This window comes from Lucilia cuprina, chromosome 3 (assembly GCF_022045245.1).
Source record: "Lucilia cuprina isolate Lc7/37 chromosome 3, ASM2204524v1, whole genome shotgun sequence".
Lineage (NCBI taxonomy): Eukaryota > Metazoa > Arthropoda > Insecta > Diptera > Calliphoridae > Lucilia > Lucilia cuprina.
In genome coordinates this window covers 1,493,224-1,506,058 of record NC_060951.1, presented here as the reverse complement: position 1 = coordinate 1,506,058, position 12,835 = coordinate 1,493,224, and the positions used below count along the sequence as shown (strand labels likewise).

Genomic DNA, 12,835 nt, shown 5'->3' with positions numbered 1-12,835 from the left:
AATTCAACATCTGACGAGTGGAGTGGTCCGGTCAAAACGGGGTCTCTTTGATTCTACTTGACAGTTCGCGTGTAGTGAACTACCACGTAAACCAACCAACCAATAAAAGAAAAACTTTTTAAATAATATAACATATTAACAAAAATTATTACCATCATCAAATAAAAGTAATATTAAAATATGCACAAACAACACACACGCACACACGTTTGCTAAACAATATTTGTTCTGAAAAACTTTACTAATATTTCTACTACTTAAAAGCACTTTTTTGTTATCATATTGCCATCAAATGTCTTTTGCTGAAAAAAATATTGTGTGTAAAACAAATATAATAAAAATAATAATTCACCCTTTATCTTATTCTTACTCCTCCCCCCCCCCTCTACACACATTTTAATTAAACATTATTAAGTTTACAAGTAAGAATATGTATATAAATACTTTTTGTTTTTATATTATTAATAACAAAAAAAAAGAGTTTTTTTATTCTATTGGCAAATATTGACTTAAGCAAATACTTATTTTTATGAAATTGTCATTAAAAGTTGTTAGTTATACAGCTGCTGAGAGACACAATCTGTATTTCATTTAATAAAATAAACTTTTTTATTTAAATTATTTAATATCATTTTATTTTTCTTTTTTTTTGTTGTGCAAATAATTTGATATTTTTTGTTAAATATTCAGATATTTTCTACACATGTCTTTTTATTAGTTAACACTTGATGTTGTTAAACAGATTTCAATAAAGTTTTTTAAAAGAAATTCAAAATGAAGAAATTGTAAATAAAATATGAAAACTTTTCATTTATGTGTAGCTGTTGAGGCAGATATAAAAGAAATGTTTAAGCAGTAAAATTGTTTTCTCAGAATTAAGCAACATGTTGCCAGGAATTAACATTTTTATAAATTTTAAAGGATTTGTAGTTTAATTAATAAATTATACTTCGATGATTCTAATTAGTGTTTCTTTTTAATATGATATTTCTAGCAACATGTTGCTGTAAGACTACTAATTGAAACTTTACTTCTATAGTTTACAACATGTTGTTAAGCAATATGTTTTATTAAGCAACATGTTGCCAACATGTTGCAGAAACTTTTGGTCTACAAAGTTTATCCCGAACAAAGTATTGTTACCATTTTGTTTAACTTTTAAATAACTTGATTTCTTTGTCTGCCAAAATCTTTTCTCTCTCCCCTCTTAGCCCTTACTTAAATCTGTCTGATAAAATCTATTTGTTCATTTTCTGCTTAATCAATATTTGTTTGTTATAAATCCTTCCATCTCAACCACTTCATTATTTGCCAACTCGTCGCAGCTCCCTTTCCACAAAAACACTTAATTTGTTATTTTGATTTTATTACTTATTTAAAGAATTTTACTGTTTATAAACATAAACCCTTTTTTTTTTGTTATCTGCCAAATAAACAACTGTCCATTTTGTAAGAAATCAGTAGTCCTTTTTACTGCTGCAGGAAAAACCTCAAATATCTATTAAGAAAACTACATGAGATTTAAACACACTCACATACACACACACACAAAAAACTTGCAACATTACAAGACAATCCCTTTCCTTAAAATGAAATTTTTGGGGAATTCCTTGGGAGTTTTTCAAAGAAGTTATAGATAGAAAACTTTAACTTCCGGTTATTGATATTTAGAGTTAGTTCGAAACAAACTTTTCAATACTCACACACTACACGCTCTTTTAACGGCTGGTTTTTCGCTTAACTCAAATATAGTTTTTATCAAACAGGACTTTAAAGGCTTCAGTAGTTGTTTGTCTATTTAAGCATCCTTTCTAGACATGTAATCATGGTCAAGATTTCTTTCGTTCTTTCTTTATTTATTTGTTTTGGTTTAAGAAAACTTTTGCCTTTAGTTGTAGTTTAACATTCAATCATTTTTCTCTTTTATTTTCTAAAGTATGGGAAAAGGTTTGTTGAAATTTGGTAGTAATGTTTAAATAATAAACAACTGTTGTGTAGCCAAAGTGTCTATAATTTTGTAGTTAAAAGTTTTTTTTTTTTGATTGTCTTGATACAACAGACTATTTAGTTTTGATTTGGTAAAAAATGGTACTGTCAGTTAGAAAACTATTGAAGGGAAAGTTATTTTTTAAATGAAAGGAAACATTTTATTTTTTCATAAAAAATGTTTTGTAAGAAACAGTAAAGTTGTAAGGGAATGAACATAGCAACATGTTGATGGATTTAAGCAACATGTTGTTAATATTTCTAGGTTCACTAGCGAGTATAACCTTGCTAGGGATTTACTCTTTACTCTTTATACTTTCAATATTCATTCAAAATCAGCTTAAAAACAAAGGTCACAAGCATTCTTCAACATTTTGCAACATGTTGCCAAAGTTTAAAGGAATGTATTTTAGAGCAACATGTAATTTACGTATTTAAAAGAAGCTTTAATTTTATTAGCGAGTTTGAGATCATTTCTAGTTTTATTTCTATTCAGTTATAGTTCAATTCTAGTTCAGTTCTATTTGATTTCTACTTCAGTTCTAGTTCAGTTCCAGTTCAATTCTAGTTCAGTTCTAGTTCAGTTCTAGTTCAGTTCTAGTTCAGTTCTAGTTCAGTTCTAGTTCAGTTCTAGTTCAGTTCTAGTTCAGTTCAGTTCTAGTTCAGTTCTAGTTCAGTTCTAGTTCAGTTCTAGTTCAGTTCTAGTTCAGTTCTAGTTCAGTTCTAGTTCAGTTCTAGTTCAGTTCTAGTTCAGTTCTAGTTCAGTTCTAGTTCAGTTCTAGTTCAGTTCTAGTTCAGTTCTAGTTCAGTTCTAGTTCATAACTTTAGCCTAAAGCCTATAAATGTTATCACATTTTCCCAAAAAATAATCAATAACTTTTGAAATATTCGTCTAATTTACCAAACCTAATTTAATAATTTATATTATGAATAAATTGCCATCAATATCTTTTCAATGTTTGAAATTTTGGTTCCAACAAATCCCTTAACATTAAAATAAAAATGCAAACAAAAATAAACTAGAGTTCATGGCAGAGCAAAGTATAGAAACTCTGGTGAATGATCCTTATGCTACATCTTTTTCATTATCCTTAAAACATAAATAAATGTCAAAAAATGCAGATTACTTATTAACCCCTATGGCGCAGCTATTATTCATTAATATGCTTTTGTTGTACTTAATATTTGTTGCTGTTGTTGTTGTTATCCTTGATATATATTTTAAAGGTATGTAGTTGTTGTATAAAAACAAAGTATCATTCAAGAATATTTTTTAGCTCATCAGCCATGTATACACAGTCAGTTGTTCACAACTCTCACCATTTCTAATAATATTTCAAACACCCACCTTTAGCTTAGAGATATTTAAATTTTTTGTCCCATATTTTTTTATATATAATATTTTTTTGTTTTATTCTTAAAGGTAAGTAATAATAAAAAATCTAATGTGTACCAACATGTAGCTAAAATAAGATAAAAAAAATACGTTGTAAATTTATTAGCGCTTTGGCAATATTGTCTCGTGCATACGAATTTATACAATTTTCTTTTTCGTTTGTAATCTTCAATATTATAATTTTTATACGTTTGTCTACCAATTTACCTTAAGCTGTAAAAAATATTAAAAAAATATATATTCATTCGTTCATTGCCGTTCATTCATTCCTTCATTCTTCCTTTTATTTTCAATTTAACCCCCATTGTTGTTGGGCTCTGGATACACCAAGGATGTTTTAACAATGAAGTTGGTTTCGTGTGGTATGAAAAAAAAAAATAAAAACAGCTAAATAAAAATTGAATACTAATCCATGAATATAGATGATGATTATTATGTTTTGTATCTATATAGAGCAAAATATAATGAATGTATATGTCTTATTATAAAAGAAATGAAAAAAGAGCAATAGCAGGGCGTAGGAAAGGCACTATAATAGCAGCAGGATGCCAGGATTGTTATGTTTTCCAATAAAAGGATACACCGAAAAGGAGGTAGAATTTTCAACATTGAAAATATTATAGAGAGGTTTCTTTAAACAAATACATATTTAAAATTTATGTTATTTGTAAATGAAAAAAAAAAAAACAAATAATATTAATAAATAGAATAAAGAAAGCCTTTTTTGGCAACAATTTACTTTCGAATGAAAAGTAATGGTTAAACATGTTGCACATACATTTTGTGATTAATTTGTGTTGCTAGCAACATGTGGATTTACATGGAATTAGAAATTAAATAGAACTGAACTAGAAGTGAAGTAGAACTTAACTAGAAGTGAACTAGAACTGAACTAGAAGTGAACTAGAAGTGAACTAGAAGTGAACTAGAAGTGAACTAGAAGTGAACTAGAAGTGAACTAGAACTGAACTAGAACTGAACTAGAACTGAACTAGAACTGAACTAGAACTGAACTAGAACTGAACTAGAACTGAACTAGAACTGAACTAGAACTGAAAAAGAACTGAACTAGAACTGAAATGAATATGTGCCTTGGTGTTGAAAATAAGTAATTAGTGTAAAATTAATTTCTTGTTATTAATCCCATGAATTTTTATATTTAACTTTTTGAAAACGTTTAACTTAAACTAATGCCAGGTATATATCCTTTAATATTTCATATTATTAATACGTCTAGTAGATATATTTTTGGGGTATTATCCTATTTATTATATGTGTATAGTTTTTTGCTTTTATACTAAATAATTAACATGAAAATTTATTACTGCGGTAGATAAACAAACTACTGGTATAAATCCAAAAAATATATCCAACTACAACTAATACTAGTAATAAAATTTTAGTCATATGTAAAACATTTGAATAACATTTTAATGTTATTTTTGGTTTTCATGTATTTTTTTGTTTTCGTTTGTGTTTTCGTATTAAAATTAATACACAGACATTTAGTAGAGCCCAAAACAAATGTATTAGACAAAATTTACAAAAAACAGACTTGGCCATTTAAATGTTATTAACCTGAGGAGGCTGGGGTGGTGGCTGCTGGTGGAGCACCACTAGGTGGAACACCATTAGGAGGGGGACCACAGGGACCTAGGTAAAGAAAGAAATGAAAATAAAATAAATAATTTTTGAAAGTTGACATCTGCACTTACCACCTTGACCATTAGGAGGAGGCATGCCACTTGGTGGAGGACCACTGGGTGGTGGTCCACTAGGTGGTGGACCACAGGATCCATTTCCCTGACCCTTACCTTGAGGATAGGCTTGCTGTGGTTGTAATGCAAAAAAAAATTAAATAAAATTTTATTTTTCTAAATATTTCACAAATTACCGCCATATTTGCCCATATTAAACAGCTTACCGCCATAAACACTATTACTTTCGACCACATTTTGTTATTTAATAAAATTTCTATTCTATTACTAAGCTATTTATACAAGTTGTACTTTTTTGTTTAACGATGCATAACAAAATGTGAAATTAAAATAAAATTATATAAATTTTGTGCATTTTCTGTTATAAATATTATGAAATTATTGTTATCAAAAACTATTATAGACAATTTATTTGTTTATAGAATTGAACATGTTTTAATTGTTATTTTTTTATAATTTTTATTTCATCACTTTGGATAATTGTTGTGAAGTGTGAAGTCACAAAAATTAACACCCTATTTTGATATTATAAGAAAAATGCTTTGGTTGGGAATATTTTGTTGAAAGGACCAAAAATTTCTTTCAAATACTTAATGTGGGTTCGTAGGACCAAATGCTTAAGGTTACAAATGAGATTTGAATGTAGCGAGATAGTAAATATTTAATAAAAGAAAACATTCTATATATACTTTAGCCTTTTAAAATTAGGTTCGTAGGACCTTGTAGAAACGAAGAATAATTTCTATAATTACAGACAAAAACAGCTAAGAACTGAGCAATTGTTAACAAATATTTTGATTAAGTTTATGTTTAAATTAAGCTATTGTAGGGCTCTTCGTTTTCTGTACTTTTTTTGTTGCCAGCTTTAGCCATTATTTCATTCCATTTTTATCATCATTAAATCAGTAACAAATTATTTATAAATTAAATGAAAACGAAAATAAAATAATTAAATTGGTGGCAAAATACTAAATAATATTTATGTGACAATTATCAATCAGTTAAAAATCGATTGAAACCAAAAACATTCGTTAAGAATCAGAAAAAGCTAAAATTTTCTAAATTTTCTGCATAATATAGACGTTTGGGAGTGGAAAACTCCCAAACTTGAGATATTTCTGTGAATTATGTATTAAATCTTTTTAGATAACAAAATTGTAATAAAAACTCTATACATCTTTTGTATAAGAAGATTTTTTTTAAAACTTTAGTAAAAAATATTGTATGTGTAGTTGTATAACAAGCTTTTTTAAGCTTTAGTTAAATAATTAGTTTTTAAACTAGAAAGTAAATGCCACTTTTGTTTAAAATATAATTTTAAGCATTTGTGTAAAGCTTTTTTGAGATATTTCTGTAAAAGCTCTTTAATTAAGCTCTTAAGTTGAATTCCTTTGTGTATAAAAACTTACTAAAAGTTTTTAAATTAAAAATTTTCTAAGCGTACACACTTAAATGAAAAGCTTTTATGTCAGAACCTTAGGAAAAGCTTTTAAGTAAAATGTTCACAAAAATCGTTTAAGTTTAAATATTACGAAAAGCTTTTGGGAAAAAAGCTTGTGAAAATTATAAAAAGGCTTACAAGCTTTTAAGTAAAAAGATTATAAACATTTTTTTAATAAAAGCTTTTATGTAAAAAGCTTTTAAGTAAAAAAGCTTGTAAAAAGCTTTTATGTAAAAAAGCTTTTGAGTAAAAAAGCTTGTTAAAAGCTTTTAAGTAAATAAGCTTATAAAAAGCTTTTAATTAAAAAATGTATTCAAAGCTTTTAAGTAAAAAAGCTTATAAAAAATCTTTTAAGTAAAAAAAATTTATAAAAAGCTTTTAAGTAAAAAGCTTATAAAAAGCTTTTAAGTAAAAAATGGTATACAAAGCTTTTAAGTAAGAAAGTTTATAAAACAGCTTTTAAGTAAAAAAGCTTATAAAAAGCTTTTAAGTAAAAAATGTTTACAAAGCTTTTAAGTAAAAAAAGCTTATAAAAAGCTTTTAAGTAAAAAAGCTTATACAAAACTTTTAAGTAAAAAGCTTATAAAAAACTTTTAAGTAAAAAAAAGCTTATAAAAAGCTTTTAAGTAAACAGCTTATGACAACTTTTTTAAGTAAAAGTTTTAAGTAAAAAAAAAAGTTTTTAAGTAAAAAGCTTACGGAAAGCTTTAATTTCTATTAACTACAAAATTGACTAAATCTTTGCATAAAAGGTCATTAACATTTAAAGGCTTTAGCAAACCAATTCAAAGCTTTTATGTAACTTTAGGTTTTGTATAATTCACTAAAGCATTAAAACAAATTTTAATCCAATATGCAAATTATTTGCTTTAAACTCGTTCGCTCTGTTCCTTTCAACATTTTGTTGAAATTATTCCAATAAATTCTTTTTTCATATTTGCCACCTTTACAAAATCTCTTGTCTACCACAAACGTATTTGTTATTTATGTAAGTTTGTGTTTATGTATTTAAAATTAAAGATATATCTGTGGTATTTGTAATGTATATAAATAAAATTTGCAATATTTTTCCTATTTCGCCAGTAGATTGTAGAAAAAAAGTAGAAGAAAAAATGAAAAGTTTTATTAGTTTTTCAGTTATTTATTTTTACTATATAGTTTTGCATGTACAGTTAGAGCTACAAGTACAGTTAGATGTTGTTTGAGGATATGCCACCATTTTGTTTGAGCAATGGCGGAAGTAACGCCATGGCAAATAATAAAAAGTCATAAAAAAGGCAAAGCCAAAGAAATGCAATGATTACAAATGAGTTCATAATATCAGAAAATATAAAATAAAATAAAAAAGTACGAAAAAAAAAACAAACTGAGATACAGATTCAAATGAAATGTTGTTAAAATATATATATAAAAAAGATGTATAGATACAAATTTAGATAGATACAGATAGATACCAGCCAAATATGTTTGTGTATAGAGAAGAAGAAAAAAAAGCAAACTACTTTGTAGATACCAACTTCTGGCGTAAAATTCTACATGTATAGAAAGCAAAACCCCAAGAAGGCCTTCATACCAGTTGAATAGTAACCAAAACATACGAGTTTGCCTGCTGTCTTTCATCCTTACCGTTGAAATAGCAAAAAAAAAAATAAACTTAAACTTTGGAGAAAATAAATTCATAGATACATTCATAGATATTGCTTAAAAAATAAAAGAGAGAAAAAAAAAGAAAATAAAATAAATACATAAATGTACAGATAGATAGATGGATGGATGGCTTGGATGGTTTGGATACACGGCTGCCTTGTTTTAACTTAAAGAAATGAAGGACTAACTAAAAAGTGTATAACTGAATGAATGTCTCTATATGAATGAATGAGTGAAAGTATATGAAACTAAAGCCGATGAATGCAAGCTAAAAATATTATTTTATATAATGTTTTTGTTGTATTTTTTTATTATTAACCACCACAACACATCATACCACACTTGAACTTTTATTTTCTTTATTTAAAAACATATTTTTTATTACAAACTTTTGCTTACAACACCACCCCTACTCCCCTTTCTATCTACCAATATACATACATAGTAGTTGCTGTAACCCAGGGAAACTTTTGAGTTTTAATTTAAAGTAAAATAAAAAAAGCTAACTCCTGAAGAAGACAGAAAAAAACAAAACTTTGGTCAAAATATCTTTATGTTGTAAAAGAAAATTTGAATTATTACTGATACGAAAATTTTCGAAATATTTTATTTTTATTTTTTAATATCAATCTCAAGAGTGTCATTTCTACACACAGAGTTATTATCAAGCTAAGAAATGATTAAAGTACCAGGAAATATTAAGTAAGTATATAAATTGAAAGTTATTAAAAGTTAAAAGCAATAAATTTTGTTATAAAAAGAAACCTAAACTTTAGATTGAACTATAAAGTAAAACAAAGAAAAAGCTTTTTTTGATGCTAAGCAAACATTGAGTTTAAACAGAAACTTTAAAATACTAACAAATTCCTTACATATTTCCGTTTTTAAATTTTTACCAAAAAAGCTTTTTTGAAAAATGAACTATCAAGATTTTGTACCAAAATAAAAATATTTCATGTAAAAGTATGTCCTTAAGCTTTTACATAAAAATCTTTCTTTTTAGTATAACAAGTTTTCCTAAAGATTTAATAGAAAACTTTTTCCTAAGTTTTTGTAGAAAAAAAAACTCTCCTCAAGCTTTTACATAAGAATTTGGATTCGTTTTATATAACAAGCGTTCCTAAAAACTTGTTAGAAAAAGCTTTTCTAAGGATTTTGTCTGAAAAAGATTTTTTAGAAAAAGCTTAAAAAAACTTTTGTGGAAAAAGCCAAAGATTTTGTATAGAAAGCATTATCTAAACATTTTGTTGAAAATCATTACTACAACTTTTATATAATTTTTTTGTAGAAAAAGCTTTCCTATAGATTTTGTAGAAAGAGCTTTCCTATAGATTTTTTATAAAGATTTCTGCTGATTTTTTAGTAAAAATTTTTCTTTAGATTTTTTAGCAAAGGCTTTTCTAAAAGACAGCTTTTTGTACTAAAAGCTGTCCTAAAAATTTGGCAGAAAAAGCTTTCCTATAAATTGTTTATAAAGATTTTGTAAAACAAACCTTTCTGCTGATTTTTTTTCGAAAAGATTTCTTTAAATTTTTTAGAGAAAGCTTTTCTTTAGATTTTGTAAAAAAAGCTTTTCTAAAGTTTTTGTACAAAAAGGTATTTTAAAGATTTTATAGAAAAACCTTTTATAAAGATTTTGCAGATCAGAGTTTTATAAAGATTTTGTAGAAAAAGCTTTTCTAAAGAATTTTGAGAAAAAACATTTCAAAAGATTTTGTAGAAAAAGCTTTTGTAAAGGTTTTTTTCCTTGTATTTTTGTAGAAAAAATTTTTCTTAAGATTTTCTAGAAAAAGTTATTTTAAAGAATTTGTAGAAAAGGATTTAGTAAAGATTTACCAAAAAAGTTTTTGTAAAAAAGCTTTCTTAAATTCTTAAACCGTTTCTAAAGTTTTTATAGAAAAATAGTTGTCTATGTTTTTAAAAAAATTCCATTAAATTTTGTCAAAAGCTTTCCTCACTCGTTTGTTGTAAAAATGTCTCAATGCATTTTCTTCAAAAGCTTTTAAAAACATTTCTTGAAACTTTTGCATGAAAAGCATTAGTTGAGCTGACTGAAGTTCTTTTTTGTAGAGACTTTTTTATAGAAGTTTATCCTAAAAATTTCCTAATTAAGCTTTTTTGTTATTTGTCATGTCATGTGGATAAAAAGCCTTATTAAAGCTTTCATATAAAATGTTAATTAAAGCTTTTTTAAATAATTGAAAGCTTTTGTATAAAAAGTTGATTTAAGCTTGAGATTTTTAGCTAAAAAGTTATTAAAAGCTTTTTTATATAAAATAGCTTTTATGCCTTTAATTATTAAGGTTTTCATTTTTCCTTCAACAGTTTTTGGGCAAAAAGTTTTGCTTTATTAAGTAATTATCTTCTACCAAATCACCCTTCCTTTTAAGTCTAGCAACAAAATAAGCTTATTGTTTTTGTAAATCATCCATAACTTGTATTTTTAAACTTTATTGGCAATATTGCCAGTAATGTGTTGACATTGTTATAAGGCACTTGTTAAAGTTTCTTTTATTACCCCATCTCCTGCTCTCGATATTTTTGTTTTATATATTTTTATCGCCTTATTAACTGATTTCTGTGGTGTCAATTTACAGAAACAACAACAAGGCTTATAAAAAAAAACGTACAAAAAAGTCCATAAGTACCTACAATAACAACAATAGCGAAAAAAACCATTTAAGCGCTACTAAACACAAACACCAAACGTTTGAATTAAATCCATACTACGAACGAGTCCTTTTTAGAGTCAAACATACCAAAGGAGTATCAAAGAAATTGAGGCATAAAATACTTCATGACATTGTTATGCGTGAGTACTCAAATAGAACTGAAACTCAAACTCTTTACAAACTTTTGAGACAAAGAAAGTTTGTAACATTTTGTTTTTGTTGTTAGATTTTTCTTAAAACAAAGAATATGCTTGTAGTAATAAATTTGGGAAGGGGAGCAGAGTATAAATATAATTTTGTAATAGAGCTGTGAAACGCCTAAAAGCCATGTTTTTTTTTTGCTGCTGTTGTTTGGCAAACAAAATGCCAAACAATAAAACTTCAATTGAACGCGTCAAAGTAACATTTTTTCTTAACACTTCGAGTAGGTATAGTCGAATTAGGTGTTAATTTTCAAAAAAGCTGCTAACCACGATGTTGCCACCACAACCAAAATATATTAATAACACCAACCTCCCTCCAACCCAAACCCCTTCTAATGTGTTTCCACAACAACCCTTTTGTTTTAAGAGGAAAAAAAACCTCTTTGTCGTCAAGTTTTCAACGAGAAAATCGAATTTGATCTTGTTTGTTTTAGTGTCTTGACTAGGCCTACATCGCAATGTCATTGTAATTTTTAATTACCCCCCAGAGACCGTATGCTCTCTGTGACTGCTATTTGTTGTTGTTGTTGTTCTTGTTTTATGTTTAATATTATTTTTCTAACAATTTCAATAATGGCTGGGTGCTTTTTTTGTTTGTTGCTCATACTTTTGGTTAGCAAAAACAACTTTCAAATTATGTTTATTGTAATAATAATCTACGAACGTCTTGTCATTCATTTTTGGCAATTATTAACAAACGAACTAAATAAAATGTTACGACATTCATTCTTAAGATTAGTGGTTAAAATACTCTAGTAACATTAATTTTTATTGTTAAAGCTTTTAACAAAAACACACATCTGGTTTTCTGTTTTTATTTTTCAAACTTAATCGATAAAATTTCTTCTTTTTTGTTTTCCATAAGAAAAAGAAAACCCTTTTCTATTTCGCCCAAATAAGCCATACTTTTAGTTAAAGCACGTAATGAAATGTTTTGTTGTTTTGTTCTTAGCCTTAAGCGTTTATTTAGAAGTTTTACAGTTCATTGATATAGATAATAATGGCAAAAAAAAAACAGGGCAATATGGTTTGTAGCTAAAATATTGCATAAAACAATTTTAAAAACTTTTCTGTTTTTGGTGTTGAAAATTGTAAGACATTAGCGCTAATAATTCACACCTCAACAAATACAAAATTTGTGTTTTAATTTCATAAAAATATTTGCCAAACAATTGCAATTAAAATTTCGTGAGTATATTTCCAGAAGGAGTTTGGTTTATTAATAAAGACAGCAGTATGTACAAATTTCAAGAATTTTTAAATTATTGAAAGTTTTCTAACGGCAAAGAAGTTGTTTCTACAAGACTTAATTAAATACATTGAGGATTGTGATGGTTTAAGAGAGACGCTTTTTAATACTTAAAAGCAAATCTTTAATTAAGTCTTTTTTACTTAAAAGCTTAAAACTTTATATTCATAAGAAAAAGCTTTACAAAAGCTTTTGTGTGAAAGTTTAATTATAAATTTAGTGTAAAAAGTTTATTGAAAGACTGACAAAGTTCTTTAAAGCTTATACTTAAAAAGCTCTTTTTTATGTATAAAGTTTTTTATAGCTTTAAAGCTTCTCTATATAAAAAGCTTAAAGAATAAATAAATTTTGTTAATTAAAAATTTATTTAAAAAATTCTTTTAACGAAAAAGCTTTGTTTGTGTATAAAATAGACTATACTAGACTATAGACTAGACTATAGACTAGACTATAGACTAGACTATAGACTAGACTATAGACTATAGACTAGACTATAGACTAGACTATAGACTAGACTATAGAC

The 12,835-nt window shown here is 26.5% G+C and overlaps 2 protein-coding genes across 2 annotated transcripts in view; one reads left to right on the top strand and one right to left on the bottom strand.

Annotated features, from left to right (window-relative positions):
* Positions 1-12,835, top strand: part of LOC111682821 (nuclear pore complex protein Nup88) — a 226,818-nt gene that overhangs the window by 37,026 nt on the left and 176,957 nt on the right. The window lies entirely within an intron of this gene.
* Positions 4,635-5,385, bottom strand: LOC111675758 (proline, histidine and glycine-rich protein 1). Its single transcript, XM_023436586.2, has 3 exons — positions 5,277-5,385; positions 5,098-5,212; positions 4,635-5,035 (listed from the first exon to the last, which is right to left on the bottom strand). Exons 1-3 carry the CDS (start codon positions 5,334-5,336, stop codon positions 4,956-4,958), a joined length of 255 nt encoding a protein of 84 aa, XP_023292354.2. The 5' UTR covers positions 5,337-5,385; the 3' UTR covers positions 4,635-4,955.